This window comes from Adiantum capillus-veneris, chromosome 13 (genome assembly GCF_014529385.1).
Source record: "Adiantum capillus-veneris isolate H3 chromosome 13, ASM1452938v2, whole genome shotgun sequence".
In the NCBI taxonomy this organism is placed as follows: domain Eukaryota; kingdom Viridiplantae; phylum Streptophyta; class Polypodiopsida; order Polypodiales; family Pteridaceae; genus Adiantum; species Adiantum capillus-veneris.
In genome coordinates, this window is record NC_140943.1 from 86,002,591 (window position 1) to 86,024,956 (window position 22,366).

The 22,366-nt window shown below is 47.8% G+C and overlaps 1 protein-coding gene across 1 annotated transcript in view; it reads left to right on the forward strand.

Annotated features, from left to right (window-relative positions):
- LOC147444383 (ABC transporter G family member 35-like) overlaps nucleotides 1-22,366 on the forward strand; it is a 71,491-nt gene that overhangs the window by 21,870 nt on the left and 27,255 nt on the right. Inside the window, exons 14-17 of the mRNA XM_086528102.1 lie at nucleotides 20,902-21,048; nucleotides 21,135-21,306; nucleotides 21,592-21,758; nucleotides 21,847-22,179. Coding sequence (XP_086384228.1) covers nucleotides 20,902-21,048; nucleotides 21,135-21,306; nucleotides 21,592-21,758; nucleotides 21,847-22,179 — 819 coding nt within the window. The remainder of the gene's footprint in view (nucleotides 1-20,901; nucleotides 21,049-21,134; nucleotides 21,307-21,591; nucleotides 21,759-21,846; nucleotides 22,180-22,366) is intronic.

A 22,366-nucleotide genomic window follows, 5' to 3' on the forward strand; every position in this document is an offset into this window, starting at 1 on the left:
TCAAAAATGGAGAGAAATGGCTGAAAATCAGAGCTATCAGCCTCCAAAACTGTTTCAAAAAGTCAGTTACGAGTTCTGTTTTCCCAGACTTGGCAAATTGACCAAAAAGTGCCACTTGGCACTCATGCATGCAATTTCTCCGCATTGGGCTTCTTCCTTAAAAATCTCTCAACTGGTGCATCAGTTGAATTTGCACGAGTAATAAAATGTTCCCCTGGTCATACCGAAGGTAATGACGCGAACACATTTCACGCCCCAAAATAGCAATTCCCTAATTTTTAGGAGATGCTTCCGTCGGGCCCCCATTGGTCTTCTGACCATCTATCCCCATTGGGACCGCATCCAAAAATGCAATGTGGCCCAATTGTCGGGTATTTTCTGTTAGCAGTCACACCTTGACTTTAGGCCTTTATTGAGTTCACTTCCTAGTATCCACCAACTTGCTAAGTGCGACGGGGGGTACTATATGGTCTTGCTCTGAGCCTAAACATCCTCTTACCATACAAATTCCAATGCCGACCACTACCCATCTGCGGGTGAAACTACCGTTCACATTGGCCATACAATGTCCGACCGTTTGCTTCTTCAAGAAGAGGGTCTCAAAAATAAAACAAAACCCCTTGGAAAGAAACCAACAACTAAAGTTAGCAGTTGCCACGTCCTCGTGACATAGTTAACAGTTGCCATGTCCCTCTCTCTCTCTCTCTCTCTCTCTCTCTCTCTCTCTCTCTCTCTCTCTCTCTCTCTCTCTCTCTCTCTCTCTCTCGGATATGCACATCATGCTTCTAAACGGATATGCACATCATGTACAATGCAAGCTCCCGAAGATGAAGCACATGTGACATTGGAATGCCCAAAATACGCTCACATCCAGGCTAATTTTCAACCACTTCTAAGCGGTTGATCTACCTTTGCGGACCTATTATCCAAGACAGACCCCTCCCCTACAGCTCTCGGAACATACCTCACCCGCATACTTAAGCATCAAAAGACACTCATAGGAACACAAAAAGAGAATAACACACACCACACCATACACCCCCGTGAGGGGAGACTACGTATCACTTTGAGGTCCCCTGGGTCATTTTTGGCCCCCCGCGGACGTTAATACTAAATCAAATCAAATCTCTCTCTCTCTCTCTCTCTCTCTCTCTCTCTCTCTCTCTCTCTCTCTCTCTCTCTCTCTCTCTCTCTCTCTCTCTCTCAGAAGAGGCATGGCGTTTCTTTCTCTCTCTCATAGAGACTCAGGAGAGGCATGGCGTTTCTTTCATGAGCACTCCCCTCACCGATTACTTATTCTGATGTGTGGGGTAAATATGCAACATCCTTATATACGCTCCCTAGACACACAACACTTCCAGATCCTCCTGAGCAATGCCCATCTATGAGTACCTTCTTTACCACTGAGATGGTAAAGACGGCGAATGGGTGCCTAATACAAGAGAAAGATACAATGGGTGATGAATCCATCCTCATCTGTACTCTGGAAGTCGAGATAGTATGGCTGGAATCCTCTGTTGTAGTCTCCGTCAATGCTGTGAAGTTCCTCTCCTCGGTCATGGGCGTCTTGATCTCCCTAGCTCCAATGCTCGATCAATGAGTATACCGCAGGTGTGAGCATGAGTTGAGCTTTACAGTGGTGGCTGCTCCTCTATCTATCCAGTGTTTGGTGTGAAGAAAACAGTAATCTATCTGTGGGATTGCAGATCTCCTCAGTAAACTATCTCTGTGTCTGTGTAACTCAAGCAGATACAGGCCAACACATGTCTGGTCTTGATAGCTCATGACTGTCGAGAAGGGTCCAAAGCCTTCTCTGAATAGACACTGGAAGCGACCCCATATCTCGTAATACACTCTGCACTGACATATATAATGTGTCTCCGTCTCTAGCTCTGTATGGCATAGGCGGCATATTCTGCTAGTTGTTGGTATCCCTCTGAATCTACCAGTCTCAATCTCAAGCTGGTGTCAAGATGTCTGTATCTGACTAATGGCACACTGTAACCCATGAGATAGATGTGTATCCATATAGCTGGGTCAAATCACAAAGCCATCCCTTGTGAGTTGGAGAGGATGCTCTCTATAGAAAGCCATCTTCGTGCCCAACTCTTGTGTCGGCTCTATCTATGTCCTCTTGGTGTTCAATTGGGTCACGTCGTGGCGAATGAGTCTAGTAATCTCCACCCATGTAAGAGACAACGATGGTGCATCAAGGGAGTAATGGAAGGGAGGTAAGTTGTCCATGCTGAAGCCATGTATCTCGAACCATGATGACATCTATGCATATCAGCATGATGTGTCTCCTTGTAAAGCTAATTGTCTGAAGGACTCAAGGGCCAATCTGGCATATCTGTCTCTGGTAGTATCCAATAACCTATGCATAAAGGAAACTCATCTGGTAAGCGCCTCTATCTCCATAGGGGGGGGGGGGGGGCGCTAACTCCGCTCTAATGATCTCGTGTGGCACGGAGACCTTGGCTCTAATCAGCCAAGAGATCATATTTACCAAGGGCCTCTCCATACCTCTCCACCCATCCTGACCCACAGAGGGTCCCCAAACCTGAACCCCATAGAGCATAGCTGAAGCTACCAAGGTATAAAAGAGGTAGAGCTTTGTTGAAACTGAACCTGCGAACACATCCTCTCCGATCCTCCCAAGGCCGCATACACTCTGGTTAGTCTAGTCTCTGCTGCTCTCTTCAAAGAAAATTTTGGCCCCATGAAGACTATCCCAAGATAAGTGTATACATATGTGTACTCCACAATCTCTTGACCATAAGTGAATGTAGGTTTTGATCTCCTGATTCACTGCGGTGTGGTGTTAAACACCATAACCTTGATTTTACCAAGGTTTACACACAATCCACTATCCTCCGCAAAGCTATGTAATGCATCCAAGTGTCGCTGCATACCCTCCAGTGAGTCAGAGGTCAACACAATATCGTCAGCATATAAAAACAATGGAATCCATGTCCCTGCCAACTGGGCATCTCTATCACTTTAGTATCTCTTTTTCTATACTCGGACACGGTACTAGATTCACACGTTTTTAACGGATTGGTATCATAGGTCATTTTGGCCTTTTGAAGATGTTAATATATCATTTCATTTCATCATCATCTCTCTCTCTCTCTCCTGCAGCAACATCGAGCACCCCCCCCCCCCCCCCCCGGCCGCGGCCCAAGAGCTGACCATGGACGACATAGAGGCTATACTATAGAGACCCATGAGAGAGTTTAAGGGATGATCACCATTGTCTACTTCCCCCGTTGTGCACCTCATTAGCCCTCATGTGATTGTACCCCTCCCCATATGTTATGAACTGATGTATGATGTGATGAGGATAGGCTTACATACCTACCCACTCTAGGTGCCCTGATTTATTTTGATCTTTATGTTCCCCTAGCATTGTACAAGAGTCACACATGGATGTAACCTTTTGGTCTCATAGGTCATTTTGGCCTTTTGAAGACGTAATTATTGCAATTCATTTCATTTTCATTTCTCTCTCTTACAGCTAAAGACCGATGTTGGATATCATAAGATAGGATCTTGATCCTAGCATCTCAGCCTTTCATCCCATTCCTTCTCGTTCCATTTCCCTTTAGCTCAGTTCAATTCAGTTTTTCAGTTTTCAGTTTTGTTTTGTTGTGTCAGTCTTTTACAGGCATTGTATCAGATTCACGATTTGTAAACTCTTTTGTCTCATAGGTCAATTTGGCCTTTTGAAGACGTTAATAAAGCCAATGAAAGGTACCAAGTTCTAACCAAACCAATTTCCCCAAGGCATCATTAACATGTCTCTTGTACAAATCTGCACACTCAAATATCCCATGTAATAGCTGGTCTCCATCACCGTCTACTCCTGGAGGATATCATAAATAGCCTCCCTCGTCCAAGAGATATCATGTAGTGTCTACACTCTGAATTTGATCATAGGTGATCTCTCCGGACCATGAAAAATATGTGGTCCTTTAGACACTTGTAGGAAGAACATGTCAAGACATAGTGGCCCAAATCTCAATGAAATCTCTGGGAATCGCCATGGTTTATACATGCAAGCAAATCATGGATGTCCTAACATTTGTCGGTGATGGAAAAATTGTTGAATAATCAAACACCTCAACTAACTGAGGAGACTCACTTTCCTACTCTCACCCAATAGTGCCTGCTGTAAGAGGCACCTATGACTGGATCCCCAAAGAGTCCAAAGGCTGCTATGTTGGCCTATCCTGGAGTACCTCAGGAGGATTATGAGGTGCCTCCAATTGCTGATCATGATGCTCAGTCTGTCAGTCCAGCTCTCTGAAAAATCCTGTTGCCTAAGCTGGTAACCTCTCCTCAAGAGGTCAATCTCGGGGCTGCTCTACTTCATCCAACGTCTGTCTCGCTACCCGTCTATAAACAAGGACAGGCTTTACATGTCTATCTCTGTCTCTGTGTCTGTTCACTATGTTGCTGCAAGTCAATCTGTTGCTACTTACTTTGATCCCTCTAAGCTCTATCATGTTATCCCGTAGGGTCCAACTACTGTACATAATATGCTAAATAGAACTCTGTTGCAAGGTCCATCCCCTCCTACAATTAGTCTCTTTCTGTTGTCCTCCTCTAGAGAAATCCCTCGCCAGATGCCCCGTCAAATGACATCTAAGGCACTGGTTCAATCTGCCCGTAACCACAATCCTCGGCAGTGTCACATCCCTTTCCACTCAAAGTGATAGTGTTCAGGAACTCTTTGGAAGGGGTGGTAGCCACCTTAATAGATAGCACAAATGTCAGTGTGAATTGAGCACATTGCCAAAGATAGAACCCATCTGCCTCAACATGTGCGGCAATCAAACTGTAAAGGTAGCTCTAGAAAAACAATTTTAACAAAATACTTTGAGACCTGACATCTGCCTTCAAAAGTAACTAATGTAAAATTGTATACCAAGGATGATCAGTCTAACCCCAAAAGTGTGAGGAGAGAGACCGACGACCCTAGAGCAAGCTCCTGTGATCAGAAAATAGCAATGAAAGTACCTCTGCCCAAAATACCTCTACCCAAAACGATGATGTCCTTCACTTTTCCTTCATCCACAACGGCTAGCCACTCTCGGATTTTAACCACCGAGCGTAGAAACATCTAACGCAGTCGATGAAGCCTTTGAGAGCCTCAACACAATCACCACTCTTTTGCCATAGATTCTCTGGAATGAAAAAAGATGGTGCCATAATACGAGAGAGAGTACAGCCAACCTAGATAACCTGAACTCTCTCTCTCTCTCTCTCTCTCTCTCTCTCTCTCTCTCTCTCTCTCTCTCTCTCTCTCTCTCTCTCTCTTTTTAAAACTGCCATGTCATCAAACCATATGCAAAAACCCAAGCAAAACTGACATGTCATCAGTCCATACGGGCACCATGTCAGCATTACGTCGTAGTTTGTGCCATGTTTTACGGGCCTCCATGCCAGCTCTAGCCCTCTGCTCTGCTACGATCGAGTCACATGCCATGTAATCAGTTTGTGACAACCCCCCCCCCCCCCCCCCCCCCCCCCCAAAGGAAGAGTAATCGCCCTCAATTACGTCTACGAAACCGACAGCACCAAAGATCAGTAGACACTGACTCCATGTAGACTTGCTAATGACCATCCACACAAGACAATACACTCATGAAGCATGCACATAACAATTATCAATCACATAGTTCACGATGAGCAGTCACATCTTAATCCATACCGGATCAGAAGACATTCCACATTCACATTCTCATCTTGGTCCACACTAGACTTTAAATGTCACATCAGGGATTTGTCTATCTAATCATCACATTCCCATTCTCATCTTGGTCCACATTGGATCCGTCTATCTAGTCATCACATTCACATTCTTATCTTGGTCCACACTGGACCTCAGATGTCACATTAGAAAGGCATTGGATCTGTCTATCTAGTCATCACATCCAAGCCGTGTTGACCTCTATACGGAGGGTCTCTGATACACTTAAATCATCATCAATGCGCTTGTGATTTCTTTCGAGACGTCCCTAGGCTGAATATTGTCCGTCTCAATACCCTATGACTATGCAAAGAGACTTAACCATAAAACTTCTATCGATAATTCTATTGATCAGTTGGCAAGAATGGATTGGCTCTGCACTATACAGCACGCACTGCACCAGACTCAACAACTAAACGCCTGATCTGAGCTCTACTAGGATTGCTCCTCTAGTCTAAGGGCTCAAAGACAAGATTTTTTCACCAAGGATTATCTCCCTAGTCACCTCCCTCCATCCAAACTTCGTAGAATGTACTACATCCAAAAATCTAGAAGATACTTCTCTTAACCTGTCAAATCAAGTACCTTACTACCTCAATCATCTTTCACTTTAGAGGAAAGCCCCTCTAGTCTAGGGGCTCAAAGACGATCTTTTCGCTAAGGACTATCTCCCAAGTTATCCCCTCCATCCCAGCTTCTTAGAAAAAGGCTAGTTGGCTTGCTTTTCTGGCCTCAGTTATTAAAAGAGGATGATTTTTGTGCTTGCAAGCACATGTAAATATAACTCATGATTTTTGAGTTGCTTTTGAGTGGTACTTTCTTGACTAGTAAATAAAGAAATACCATGGGCACTTGACTTGAGTGCCAATACTCTTAGGAGGATAACTATGCTTCTTCAATGTAGTCTTCAAATTTCTGTACCGTTCCAGTGTTTTAAAGTTTGTGTTTTCAAGTGGATCATTCCTCCGACAAGTTTACAGTGGTATCACAACTGAGCTTTGTTCTTGTTCTCGCAAGGGGGGCATTAATTACGGTGTACGGACAGTAGTGACCTGGCTCAATTTCATGTTGGATTGCTTTACCAGCCCGAGTTACTAAGAGCAGATGTTTTTTGTGCTTTTAAGCACATGTAAACATAACTAATGATTTTTGAGTTTCTTTTGAAGGCCAAATGCCTATCAATTAAGGCCAGGTGCAAGTCCTGAAACATAGATACAAAGCGTGTGGTCGCAGAAGAACATTTGTACTCTCTCGGATTAATAAAAAACAACATACGACCAACTGCGCTCAAAGTGAGGACCAATACTCTCTGGAGGGGAACTACGCCTCTTCCATGTCAACTTCAAATTTGCAAGTGTGATTGATAATGTTCAGTTCGAGTGTAGCTGTCACAGTTTGTGTGTTCAAGTGGATCATCCGTCCGGCGGGTGATTACATTCTATAATCACATCGTTGCACGCCCTTATTCAGCTTGTGCTTTTTAACCTTTACTTCTACCTTGGAAGGAAACTGTGCATTATGAAAGGATTAGGGGGGATTAGCAAGTGTGACATTCATCTTGGCATAATTAATTAGAGCACTAACTATTACATTAATTACTCAATGCAAAAGAGAGAGAGAGAGAGAGAGAGAGAGAGAGAGAGAGAGAGAGAGAGAGAGAGAGAGAGAGAGAAATGAAATGAAATGAAATGTTATATTAACGTCTTCAAAAGGCCAAAGTGACCTATGAGACCAGAAAGTTACAATGCGGTGTATCTAATACAAAGTCAAGATAACAAAAGAAATTAAACTAGGATAACAAAATATAAATACTACGGAGTCCTAAGCTAAGCTGATAGGTGTAAAAGGTGAAAGGCGTGAAATGTGTGAACTAAGCAGTACAATGTGTAGACAAAATGGGAGGGAAGTAGAGATCCATCTTCATCTGCACTCTGGACGACGAAAAAGTATGGCTCGAATCCTTTGCTGTAGCCTCCTTCGAAACTGTGTAGCTCCTCTTCTCCATCGGGTTCGTCTAGATCTCCCTAGCTCCAATGCTCGGTCTATGAGAATGCCAGTAGTGCGGGCGACCTCTCCACTGTTGGCTGCTCCTCTGTCTGTTCTTCTGGGTGTACATTATCTAGTGTAAAGAAATCTGTGATCTGTCTCTAGGGTTGTCTCTCTTCGGCTCTCCTCGGTAAAGTTTCTCTATGCCTGTGTAACTCAAGTAGATATAGCCCAAGACATCTCTGATCCTCATAACTCATGACCCTAGATAGAGGCCCAAAACCTTCTCTGAATAGACAATGAAAACGGCCTCGTATCTCATAGTACACTGTGCAGTGACATATGTAATGTACCTCTGTCTCTGGCTCTAGATGGCACAAGCGGCATATCCTGCTATCTGTTGGTGTCCCTCTGAATCTGCCAGTCTCAATCTCGAGCTGATGTGAGGACGTGCGTATCTGGCCAATGGCACAACACAAACCATGAGAAAGATGTGTGTTCATATAGCTAGGTCGAATCACAAACCCATCCCCCGTGAGGTGGAGAAGATGCTCTCTATAGAAAGCCATCTTTATGCCCAACTCCTGTATCGGCTCTATCCATGTCCTCCTCGTGTCCAGCTGGATCAGATCCTGACAAATGAGTCTAATCTCTACCCGCGTCAAAGACCTCAAGGGTGCCTGGAGAGAGAGAGAGAGAGAGAGAGAGAGAGAGAGAGAGAGAGAGAGAGAGAGAGAGAGAAATGAAATGTTATATTATACATCTTCAAAAGGCCAAAATGACCTATGAGACCAAACTAATACAATCCTAGTGGATTTAATCCAATGTCTGGGTACAAAAATAAAAATAAAGTAAAGTGAAAGACTAAAATCATCATCATCATCATCAATGTCCAAGGATGCCCGGCATCGGGCGTTGTCCGAGAAAGTATTGCATCAATCGCTGAAGAAATTCATCAACGTCCACCTCTGTAAATAGTAATACTGGGCGTCTCCCATGTCATGCTAGAATAGTCCTAATCCTCTAATGGAGCCTCCGCCGATGTTGTAGTCGCCCTCATAGACGTGGGCGTCTAGCTCTCCCAAGCTACATCGCTCTGTCAACTAATATACCTTTGGTATAAGTGGGCTCTGAAGTCTGCTATGAAGCATGTTTATCTGGATACTGAGTCCCTGCTCTAAAGAAGTCAGTGATCTCCCTTTGTGAACGTCTCCCACTTCCTGATCTCCTCATGAGTCTGTGCAACTCTAGCAAAAACAACCTAAGCCAACGGTCCAAAGCTCTCTCTAAATAGACAGTGAGAGCGGTCTCGTATCTCACAGTATACCGGATAATGACAAATGTGGTGTAACTCTGTCTTTGGCTCTATATGACACAACTGGCATATCCTTAACTCTGTTGGTATTCTCCTAAATCATTTAACCACTAGCACATTAAATCCCATAGATAAATGAGTGTCCATATAGGCCTGTCTAATCACATATCCATCCTCTATTAGTTGGAGAAGATGCTCTCTATAGAAAGCCATCTTCGTGCCTAACTCCTGCATCGGTTGTATCCATGTGCTTCTGGTATCTAGCTGAATCAAATCCTGACGTATGAGTCTAGTGATCTTTGTCTGTGTGAGAGATAGGCAGGGTGCATCCAAGGAGTACTTGAATGGAGGCAGTCTATCCATGTTGCAGCCATGTGACTGAAACCATGATGTCATCTGCCCATACCAGCATGTTGTGTCCCCCTGTAGCACTAGCTGTCGGGACGACTCAAGGCATAGTTACCAGGAACAGGAAATCGGAACGGGGAACGGGGAACGGCAACATGCATGAAATGCCATTCTTTGTTTCGGATACTCATGTTTGAAACAAGAAACGGGGATCCGGAACTAATTCGAGATGTGAGCGGGGAACGGGGACCTGGAAATGGCCATTTCCTATAGCTATGACTCAAGGGATAGCCGATCGTATCTGTCTCTGGGGAGGTCCCATAAATTATACATGAAGGAAATTGATTTAGTAAGGGCTTCGACTACGAGAGGGGGGGCAGCTAACTCGGCCCGAATAATCTCATGTGGCATTGAGGCCTTAGCCCAAATCAGCCGAGAGATCATAGGACTAGAGGCCTCTCCATACATCTCCATCCATCAGTGCTACCAGATCTACCATGGTGATCCACTAAGGGTCCCCAAATCTGTTGAACCCCATAAAGCATAGCTGAAGCCACTATAGTGTCAAAAGGCCACAACTTTGTTCGAGGTTCCTAAGACTGAACCTAAGAACACATCTTCTCCAATCCTCCCAAGGCTGCATAAGCTCTCGTCAATCTAGTCTCTGCTGCTTCGTCAATGAAAACACCGGTCCACTGAAGACTACCCCAGGATAGTTGTATGCATCTATATACTTCACCGTCTCTTGGCCGGATGTAAAAATGGGTCTAAAAATGGGTGCTGACCTCCTAACCCAGTATGGTGTGGTGTTAAACACCATAACCTTGGTTTTCCCCAAGTTAACAAACAATCCACTATCATGGGCAAATGTGTACAAAGCATCTCAATGACGCTGCATCCCCTCTGGGGAGTCAGAAATCAACACAATATCATCAGCATATAACAATAGTGGAATCCATGTCCCTACCAATTGTGCTTCTCTATCACCATCCCTCTCATTCTAGTCAGTAGCCTCATCCATATGCATGCCAAAGAGAGAGAGAGAGAGAGAGAGAGAGAGAGAGAAGAAGAAGAAGAAGAAGAAGAGAAGAGAAATTTTAACATTGTAGGAAACCATCCCAAGAGACCTTAAAGATCTATCCGACGAGGAGAGTTGAACTCAAGACCTCTTAAAAACTTAAATGGCATAACCAATCTACCACACTTGGGTGATAGATTAGAGAGTGGATTCAAAAGACAACTTGATTAATGATAAACTAAGAACATGATTAAAGTATACAAGAAATGGCTACTCATATAGTAGCTGCAAGTGGCTAGATGCACCTCTCAAGGGTCACATAGGTATCTTTCCCAAGGGTCAAGGGACAACTCCTAAAAGGCAAGACTGGCTCCATAGATTGTCGAAAGCTTGGCTGACTAGGATACCTTTTTGGACTCTTGTACAACTCATTTGCCATGTGTGCTAGGCCATGTGTCCTCACATGCTTACATGATGACTAGATTGTTGACTATAGAAGAGGTGATTCTCACACGCCAGTTGTAGGTGTAGGTCAAAGGCCATATTCCCAACAAACCTCCCCTTGGACTTTGGATTAGACTAGTGACCAACTACAAAGAACACAAAGACTAGACCACACAGGTTATAATGACTCAATGCACTATGGTGCCACGAAGGCCAAAGACACCTCCCTTCGAACGCGAGTCTTTAAGGACCAAGTTGTCCACACACACTTGTCCTCAAAGATGATTTCAAGAATGAGGCTAGGGTTCACCCATATTTCACCTACAAACTGTCACTGCCACTCACAAAGCTCCCCACTCTGCCAAGTCTTGGGACTCTGGCTTCACGTTCATCCCTTCTATAGTGCTTCTCTATGGATGCTACTGCTTCTGCTTCTATACTTGGAAGAGGGATGTCCATCTTTCCACAGTGTATACTTTGTTTGGATCTCCAGCAACTCAATTGTAAAATGTCTAGGATTTCTACATTCGTAGCATTTCTTGATACCTTTATTGAATGAAAAACTAGATGCACGGCTAGGAAATTGATAGCTAGATGCAATGCAGGGTGATGGTGCTCCTCCTTTTGAAGTTGGATATTTTTTTTCTCTCAAAGTGCTAGATGGAAAGGTCTTACCACTTGAAGACTCTTCAAGGGTAGTGCCTATCTCCTCACATAAGCACAATGCTATGTCATCTCGATACATGAGATTTTGGGCATACATTGCAATATAATTGTGCTCGGAGTGCAGCATTTAAGCTTTGAATTACAATAATTTAGAGAGAGAAAAGATTCTTTTGAAGCTCAAAAACCTAAAGTTTTGATTGCTTTGAAGTTTAAAGTGCTTGAAAGGCCACTGCTTGAAATTCGAGAGATCCTTCTTTGAATTCTTAACTTCGATACCTCTTTGGACTTGTCTCGAAGCTCGAAGTCAAGATACTTGAAGCCTTTGATGCTAGGTTGTTTCCTTTTTGAAACTTGGAAAAGATTTTAAGTTCCACTTAACTGTGAAGGCACCCTTAATCGAGCGAACTAAGTTTTCTATGTGTAGCGCGGATAGTGTGTCGTGCTCTCTACAGTGGGTGCTCCCTAGTGCAATGTGCATGACATCTCACTCCAAACAAAATGAAAACACAGGAAACAATAGATAAAAGCAAAACAACACAGAGACACAGCAACAGACCAAAACATATGGAGTGGACTATCTCAAAGGAGCCGATATAGACTCTGCAGTGGCAGCACACTCAACTCCAGCCCGGAACTCACGGGTACAATGGAGGTGTCGAGGCTCAGATGTGCAGGGATGGTGCAGACGTGCTGTGTGCATATACTCACTCCTCTAGACGACGACATTGGACCATATATGAAGAAGATGATCGTGATGACCCAACAGCTACTACTCATATGTGCCACCACAAAGAGCCACCAACGGCTCATAAATGTCAGTCATCTAAGTCTATCTCCAGAGAGTCTGTCCGGTGTGAACTAGACCATACCAACTGTACTAATTGTGTGTCCTGTGAAAGTGACACTATAGCCTGCGATAGGTTGCCCACCACAAGACTGCTCACCATCCCGGTGAGATATAGTGAATCTAGAGAGAGCATTAAAAAAATGCAGTATACTAAGTGATGTTTGGAGAAGATTTTTTGAGTTCCCCAGAAGAAGTACCAATGAAGCAATGTCGATATTTGCAAGATATACTGAAGAAGTAATGACCCCGGTGCAATGAGGTAAGCTGACCAGAAAGTAGAAACAAAAGACTTAAGACTATCAAGATTAACAAATCCCACAAAGCACCCGAAGTGGAGGAATTTGCAGTTAGTTGCAGTTGGCTAGACGGGAAGGAGTAGGTAGGGGAGGGGAGAGGGGATAAGCCCGAGATTCTATTGATCCAGAAGAGCTCAAAGTGTACATGATCAATGTAGTGCGGATTGTCGAATCGATCTAACCTCTTTGATTTAGCATTTGCGCCAGCTATCACTCCAAGAGCAGCAAAAGGCCTTGCCCACAATCTGGCCACCCAAAAATAGTCCCAACAGCTAAACTTACAACAAACATCCAATAGAAGGAAAGCCACCTAGGGATACCCGAATCTGCTTGCTCGGAGAAGTAGTAAACAGTGAGGTGCTGGGGAGGGAGGGAGGGGTGGGCAGGGGCGAGGGCTGGTGAGGGGGGGGGGGAGGGTGAGTGGGCAGGGGAGAGGGTGAGTAGGGGGTGTGAGGGGGAGGGTAGGGGCGAGGGGTGGGTAGGGGGGGCGAGGGCTGGTGAGGGTGGGCGAGGGGAAGGGACTAGGGGCGAGGGGTGGGTAGGGAGAGCGAGAGCAGTATAGGGGGGGACGAGGGGTGGGTAGGGGGGCGAGAGCAATAGAGGGAGAGGGGCGAGGGGTGGGTAGGGGCGAGATCAGGATAGGGGGCGAGGGTGGGTGAGTGTGAGGGGGAGGGTAGGGTCGAGGGGATAGGGGGTAGATGGGGGCGAGAGTGTGTGAGGGGGTGAGTAGGGGCAAGGGGATAGCAGTCAGCAAACATTCATCTTCAATGCAAGGTATAGCCGGAAGAGTTCGTGTTCCACTGTAGATGAATTTCATAGTCCACCGGCTGAAAGAGGAGATGCTACAGAGCGCAGCAGTTGATGGAGAGCATGAGGAGGTATCATGAGCAAGACAGCTATCATGAGCAAGGAATTCATCAAGCATGATAGGCTTTGTGAAGGGAGTTCGCTAGACACAGAGGAGAGCTTTGTTCTGGTCGGAGAAGCAGACACCAATTGGGCTGATGTTTGAGGGGGGTTGAACTCCTGTAGAGGAGATTTCTTCCCGCTTCTATGATTCTTCATAGGGGCACCCAATTCAAAGGCTTCCACCAAGGGCACATCAGGAGTAGCTTTTATGACCTTTAACCTTTGAGCTGGCTCAGGTGGCTCATTAGGTTTAGTTACTGTGGAAACATTGGAAGAGGGTGTACTTTCAGGCAAAGAGTGAATAGAGACTCCATAATAGGGCATAGATTTGGTAGCGTCCAACCACTCCAACAGATCCTCGTCTAACCCGTCAGGTGGAGTAGGCTGTTCCGATTCAAGGCTGGTTGCTAGGAACAAAGAACTATATTGCACGACGGGATCCATGCCTCCTTCTAGGCGAATGAGATGTCCTGACACATGCTCTGCACCCCTCTCATGCCCTGTAGTTGGACAGCCTGCACCTCCTCTGACAAACCTGTGAACTCTAGCCAGTCACCTAGAGAGCGCGCTGGACCTGCTGCCATGGGACTCCAAGAAACATGAGGCCGACTCCCAACCAAGTGGCCTCTCTGAGTGCTAACCATGGGGTTCCAGACGAGGGGCTGCCGTAGGCGCTCCTCCGTGCACGTCGGCTGTCTCTGCTCTAGGCCACGCCGTAAGAGCTCCCAAGATCGAAGCAAACTCACAGCGAATCGGTCCTCCAGTCTCCTGCTCAAACCAACTCGGCGCAACTCTGTAAAGATCCATCTGGTCGAAGGTTGCCAAGGGCCTCCTGACTGAGGCACCCTGGAACGAAGCCTCTGCAGCAAGAACTCCTTCCAGGGCTCCTCGCCTGGAAGAAGTCCTCTGACGACGAACTTCCCAAGAAGGGCTCTGCTCTGCTGTGCTGGATGAATGATCCCAAGCCCTCCCTAAGAAGAGGGAAGTGTGATGACCGACCAAGCCACCTTGGCTCGGGCAATCTGAGTGTCGCGACCTGACCAAAGGAAGTTCCTGATCAGCCTCTCTACCTGGCTGATACAAGAACTCGAGAAGATCCAGCACGAAGTGATGTACCACATAGTCGCCAACAACACCTGGTTGGCAACTACTACTCTACCAGCCAGCGAAAGTCGTGCTGAGCTCCAATGTAGCAGCTTTCTCCTGATGGAAAGGAGAAGAGGAGCAATCTGCTGCTCGGGGGACAAGTCCAAACCAACCTGACAACCCAAGTACCGAACTGCAGTCCCTGGAGGAATCCACCTGAAACCCTCTCCTGGCATCCAATCTGACACAGAAGCACTGCCAACCGAGAAAGCCACTGTCTTTCTCCAGTTGATCAGTGCGCCCGATGCACAGCAGAAGGTCTCCAAAGCCTGCTCACATCTGTGTAAATTGGCCTCCTGGCCCTCTAAGTACAAGGCTGAGTCGTCGGCAAACTCAGCGTCCAGAAGCTCATCTCCCCTTATAGGGAGTGCTAAGCCCCTCAGACCAACCTGCTGTGACACCAAAAATCTGCTCATCGCCTCCGCATAGAACAGAAAGAGAAAGGGGGCAAGAGGGCAACCCTGTCTGACCGATCGTGTGAGCATGAAGCGCTCACCTCTACCTCCTGCCAAAAGCACCTGACTGTGAGCCTGTCTGTACAAAGCTGACACCCCTCTGATCCAAGCATCTGAGAAGCCCATCCTGCGTAGCGTGCCCTCTAAAAAGTCCCAGTCAACTCTGTCGTATGCCTTCTCAAAATCGAGAAGAAGAATCACAAGGTCCTCCCCACGGAGTCGTGCCAGGGCAGAAGCCTCCCAGAAAGTGAAGATGTTGTCAAGGATACTGCGTTCCTTGACAAAACCTGTCTGAGTCCCATGTATAAGGCTCTCCAAAAGTGGTTGAATCCTCAAACTCAGAGCCTTGGCAAGAATTTTGTAGGCTGAGTTGAGGATGGTGATGGGGCGCCACTGTCGAATCTCATCCAAGGAGCCACCCTCCTTTGGAATGAGGTAAATCAGGCCCTCACTCATGCTATCCGGCATCACTTCTGTGTGCAGAATGTACTGAAAGGCACTACAGAGATCTGGGCCAAGCAAGTCCCAGTACTCCAAGAAGAAGTTGGGAGTCAGCCCATCCTCGCCTGGACAACTACCACGAGGGAGGGCCCTAACAGCCGTGTGTAGCTCCTCAAGCTGAAGAGGTATCTCTAGCCTCTAGCGCATCTCCTCAGTCACAAGACAAGGCATCTGTGCCCAAACCTGCTCCCTGCATGCATCCTGTCTCTCTGACTGGGGCTCAGCCGACAGTAACTCACGGTAAAAGTCAGTAGCAACTGCACGCATATCCTCGGGCTCACAAACAACTAACCCATCGGGTCTCCTCAACTGATTGACCTTGGCATGCGAGTGTCGAGGTCCCACTGTCTCAAAAAAAGCACCTGTCACTCTGTCACCCACCTGAGTCCTTTGAGATGCCTGTCGGTGAAAGGCAAACTCATGGCGCCTCTCCTCTGTGCAAGCAAGCTCCTGTCGAGCCAGCTGTAACTGCTCCTCCAACCATGGACTGTCTGGATGCTACTCTTGCATCCTCTGTAGTGAAGCAATGCCTTGTCTGAGACGCTGCTCCTCCTCTCTCGCTGCAGCCCGTCGAGCCAGAGACTCCTGGAGAAAAAAGTGGCTAAGCTGAGCTAGGCCTAAGACCACTCTGTCTGCAGGTAGAGCCTGGCTGTCCATGCCCTCTGTCCAGAGAGCCTCTACCCTCTCTCAGAGTGCTGAGTCCAACAAGACCCGCTCTGGGATGCGAAGCATCGTGCTCCCACTCCTCTGCCTGTCTGCCACTGTGAGGATCATTGGTGCATGGTCCGAGAAGGATGTCCCTGCCAGGATGCCCATTGATCCCCCCAAGTCACTAAAGTGGTCACTAGTGTAGAAGCGATCTATGCGCGATAGATTCACTCCTCCCACTCTGCGGTCCGATCTAGAGAAGGCAAGACTCTCTGGAGGCCTCACAAAGACAGAATGCTGCCATGTATCCGAGACCCTCAAAGTCATACACAACCTCTCCCAAGCTGCTAACTCGACTCCATGCACAGTAGCATGGCTGCCTCCGATCCTGTCAGAAGGGTCCTCCAACATGTTGAAGTCCCCTCCTACACACCAATGGTCAACCTGTGGCAAAGACTCAACAATCTGTGACCAAAACTCTGCACGAGCACTCGCCACATTGGGCGCATAGATGTTCAGGAAGCCCACAAGGCCACCCTGAACCTGCATAGTAATCCACTAAGCCCTGCCTGGCACAATAATCCCTCTGCCCACAATGGCCTGCTGCAATCGGTCCGCAATAGTCATACATACCCCACCCTGGATGCCTCCAGGTCCAAAAGCAGCTGACCAAAAGGTATCATAACGTCCACGCAAAATCTGACCACATCGCCGAATGCGGCTCTCAGACAAATGGTACTCCTGAAGCATAAGGAGATCAATCTCTCCTCCCACAAGGCAACGCTGAAGCTCCTGACGCAATCGGCCCCGCTGTCGCTGAAACTGGGGCCCACCTAGTCCCTGCACGTTCCACGAGACGATCCTCATGGGGAGCGAGAGAGAACAGATGCTGCCGCAGCAGCAAGACGGGCTATCTTCGAGGCTGGCTTGGATGGGGAGTAATCCGCATCCGAGCGTCCTCTAGATAGGCGAGACTACAGTGAGTGCCTGGCCTAAGCCCAAGCAGAGCGAGCCGTGCGTAAAGCAACCTCCTCAGTCTAGGAGTCCTCATGAATGTATACATAGCAAGGCAAACACTGCGTATCAGCAAAAAAGTACACCACAATGTGCCTACATCCTGCTGAGTCTGGGGGTGTCACCGCAAACTTGGCCAGTGGCCACAAAGTCTGCAGCAAATCTGTAACTCCAAGTTCTCCCATGTGGTGAGAGAACTCGAGAACCTGTGTATGCAACCATCCCACCACTGAGTCGAGGGACCACTCTGTCTCGGTCCTACCACAGAGGGGGAAGGAGAAACCAATTGCTGAGTCCAAGGCCTCTGTCCCCCTAGCGGCGAGGAACAAAGCGTGGACCCTGAAGCAGGCTGCCTCGTGGTCTGCTGCGGAATCGCCGAGAAAGCGAGTGAACCCGTAATCGAAGAAATCCTAGCGGCGTCGGAGGTCAATGCTCGTCAAACCACGAGGGATAGCTGCAAGGGAAGATGTCTGAATCTGCAGAGGGGGCCGCAAGAAGGGCTGACCCTCTCTCGCTAGGCGACTCGTGGCAAAGGCGCTGCCAAGAGATCTCCTAGCCGCCGGCGAGGGACCAGTCTCCTGAGTCGACTGTGGTACTGAAGCAGGAGGAGGGGGAGAAGGAGTTGGGGGGGGGGGGGGGGGGGGGGGGGCGGCGGAGGAGAAGAGAAGCGGGGTGGGGCGACAGAGACAGGGGGGCGAGGTGGGGAGTGGGCGGGAGCAGAGGGTGGGGGAGGGGATGAGGAGGAGGAGGGGAAATCTGAAGGTGGGGCGGCTAGCGAGGGTGAAGCGAAGGTGGAGGCTTGCGTAGGGGGCTCCTCCTGCTCAAGAGGACCAAAGCGGTTCCCCGTGGGAACCCACTGCTGTTGAGTAGGCACCTAAGTGCCGGGCTGTCGTTGTGGCCCCTGGCGTCGACGACCACAGGCCTGCTGCCACCCCTCCTCCGCTGGAGCCCCAGGCTCGGAGGGTGGCTCTGAATCTGTGCGCTGTGCCGCTCGCTGTGGCTGCGGCCCAGCCTTGGCAGGCTGGGGCTGAGGCTGAGGTGCAGGTTGTGGCCTCCTCTGTGGACAGGCCTTCGCTAGGTGGCCCATCTGTCTGCAAATGAAGCACTGGTTCGGGAGACCCGAGTACTCCACACTCTGTCTAAACCAACCCCCACTCACCCGAGGCAGAAGGATGACCTTCGGGAGCGTGTGGGTATCTCTAACCAAAACTCAAACTGAAGGGATGCTAGCCGCCTTGGCAGCTACTGATGTTGCCGTACGAGGTGTCTCCAGGACAGTCCCGATGGCGGAGCCAATCCTGGAGAGAAGTGGAAGGTACTCCCTCCGTAAACCCGGAAAGCAAACTGAGATGGGGATGTCTGCCTCCTCTACTAGCACATCCGAAGTCGGGTCAAAACCATGTCGCCACTGTCGAAAGTGGGCGCGTGATGCTCGGATGGCCAGTGGACTCATAGCTATGACCTTGGAGGCCATCTCGGAAGTCTCGAACTCAATCTTGTAGTAACCCCGTCCGAGAATCTGGACATCCAAGATCTTGCCCACCTCTGCGAGAAGGCGGGCCTGGAGAAGGTCTCGCAGCTCTCCTCTGCTAGGACGGGTGCCGAGAACCTTGCAGATGACAGAAGTCGCCTGCAAGCGTTCTACCTCTGCGGCAAGGCTCGCTTGCTCTGTCGGCGAAAGAGCAAGTCGAATGGTGGGCTCAGCGGGGTCGGGCAAGGGGGCTTCAGGCGAGTCCCTCTGTGGCGGAGCTGGAGCCTCCATCTGTGTCTACTGCTGAGTCGAAGAAGCGGGCGGTGAAGAAAATCTGCAACCGAGTACGCCGAGCACTTGTCCGAAGAAGAAGTGTTGCAGAGCCAGGTGCAGAAGACCTTCGGGAGCGATGAGGATGGGGGGGGCGGGGATGGGGGGACGGATAAAGCGGCGAGCGAGAGTTCAAAAGGCTGCGGGGGGCCCGGGGGGGCAAGGAGGGAGAAAAGGCCAGGGAATGGGGGGCAGCGGACGGGCTTGGGGGCAGCTAGGGGGAGGGCGGCGGGCAGCAGAGGGCAAGGGTGGCGGGCTGGGATGGACGAGGGGGGCAGCGAGAGGGCGAGGGAGGCAGCGCGAGGGCGAGAGAGGAGGGGGGGGGGGGGGGGGGGGTGAGGGGCAGTGATGGCGCAAGGGGGGGGGGGGGGGAGCGTGCAGCAGCAGCGAGCGTCAGAACTCCGAGTCTGTGGGCTTCACATCTTTTTGTTGTTGGAAAAACAAATTCATGCCACAATCATACCAACCACTGCTTTTCTATCCTGCTCTATGTCTTCCGCAAAGCTACTTTTTGTCAACTTCCTCTTCCTCGGCTTGTTCCAATTCTACTCCCTTAACTTCTTCCGTTTCTTCTTCCACTTCCTCCTCGTCTTGATGTCTGAGAGGTGCTGCTTCCATATCAGCTTTCTGCAATTCTGAACCGCATTAGTTTGAGAAGAACACTCGACTGGAGCTTTAATACCCATTAAACCGATAATTCACCTGACAATGGGGTGAATCACCACAACAACACTAAATTGAACTAAAAACACAAAACTGAACTTGAAATAACACTATAGACAAGACCCACAGAGTGCCGACCTGGTGGTATTTCTTTATCTTATTAATGAACTGTCGAGGTTCCAACTGTTCTGTGTGAGCCCCCTCAGCTAATGGCATCCTCGCCTCTCTTTTCTAGGAATTTGGCCCCAAAAGCAACTTACAAATCTACGGCACACAAAACATTTGCTGTCACAATAATTGGTGCCAAAACTATCCCACGATAATAGTCCACAAAGAAATTTTCACATCAGTTCTTATAGATGCCTGGATTTTATGCCATGCAAACTCTGGCCCTCCTTTCTGCTACAACCGGTCCTCCGTACGGTGGTCACATGCCATGTCATCATTTTGTGACATGTTTTATCCCTCATATCTAAGCTAAAAGGTCATTGCATGGGTGCTGCTTTGCTTTGTTCGTGTTCAGCTCAAAGAGAGACTTTGCTTCATTGGCTATGGAAATAGCTCAAGCTTGGGCCATAATCTATCGCATCACCTCTATATTGTTGTTTTCTGTTATAGCAGATTTGGCAAAACATTTTAGATGTCTGGTATGCCCCTTTTGGCAGTTGCAATCTTTTGTGTTCACTATCGGCTTTACGAACCATTCGGGAATTCAGAACCGGGGGCTTTTTCTTCAGTAGAGCCCTAATGCCTTTCCTTTCTTTCACAGCTCCCTTAAGCAAACTCTCCATTTTGTACATGACAGAAAGCAGATTTTTTTGCAAACTTATGAGCTTTTTCTGGACTGTTGTTAGCTATCTATTGATTCTTGGATCCTACTCCACCGTGAAATATGTGCTCAATCTAGACATTTTACGTGATACCTTTTTCTGTGTTTTCCCTCACACTGAGATTTTGCACAAACAATAAAGTCATGCTTCTACAAAAAGATGCATGTGCGTGCCCACGTTGTCGTAGACCCAGCTACACTTCATGGTAGATTTGAAGAGCGATATTCTCAGAAAGGTAATTTCTCCGATCTGTTGGCAGGATAAACCGATAAATGGACTTACCAACATCACCACTGGCAAGAAGATACTACTGGACAGAGGACTGCCAGCTGAAGCATACCACTACTGGACTGGTGTTGGGGCGTTGATTGGATTCATCATTATTTTCAACATCCTCTTAACACTGGCATTATCGCGACTTCCAGGCAAGTGAAACAGACTTCTACTACTCCAGTTGCAATTGCAATAGCTGACCAATAGTAACACATCCAGAGTGCTTCTGCAGCACCAAAAAGGTCCAGGCACGCAGTTTTGAAAGGAAAAACGGATGGCATGCAAGGTGACAAGGATAAAGGGGAAGTTTCATTACTCGCATTTCAGCAAAAATTTTCCCCGCTCAAGGGCTGTGCAGACTCAGTGCCTTCTTTTGATGAAGACATGGACTGTAAGTATGCCACTTTGATTACTCGAGAAATATTTTCCATAACTCAAACTGTGATCACCCTCCAACACCATTAAAACCATCCTGCAATGATCAACTCGCTGCACTGTCTGGCATCCTGCACTAAGTTGTGGTCAATGCAGCCCGAATCAAGTTTAAGTCCTGAAGGGTCAACTATTTGCATTCACAGATTTCAAAAGAAAACTCAATTAGCATGAACCTTTTTCACAAATTTCAAGCTCGATCAGCATAAATGTTCTTAACTTACATTGTACGTCGAATCTGCAGATGATCAAGCTCAATTGCATTGCATGGAAACGGGGACCATGTCACATTTTGGCAAATTTGATTCTGAGGATCTTCAAAGAGACACAGTGAACCAAGGAATGTCCCTTCCCTTCACTCCCCTTTCTATCTCTTTTGAAAATGTCCAATACTTTGTAGACATGCCTGAGGTAAGTATCTTACAGCAGCACTTCTAATGCAACTTCTGTCTCTGCACAATTCGTGACAAAATCCCCTGGCTTGAATGCAAAAACACAGGGAATGATGGCTCATGGAGTTCAAGAAAAAACCCTACAATTGCTGCGAGGAGTGACAGGGTCTTTTCGGCCTGGAGTACTGACTGCATTGATGGGAGTAAGTGGAGCTGGAAAGACAACTCTGATGGATGTACTTGCTGGAAGGAAAACGGGGGGCTACATAGAAGGGGACATTCGAATCTCAGGCTATCCCAAAGTGCAAACAACATTTGCTAGAGTCTCTGGCTATTGCGAACAAACTGATATACACTCCCCTCAAATGACCGTAAGAGAGTCACTGATATATTCGGCTTGGCTTCGCCTATCACCTGGCATCCACAATATTGTGAGATGGGTAAGAGGATTCAAGATTATTCTGCATGCACAATTCTTGATGTCAACACATGGGTTGGTTAGTCTGGTTTTCCTGACTTGCTGAGGATGTGCTACATGTACAAAGAGGTTTACTCTGCATTAATGGGACTGGATGTGTAAAATTGATAGTGATTATTTGCGCATACCATGAAAAGGCTTGTCCCTTG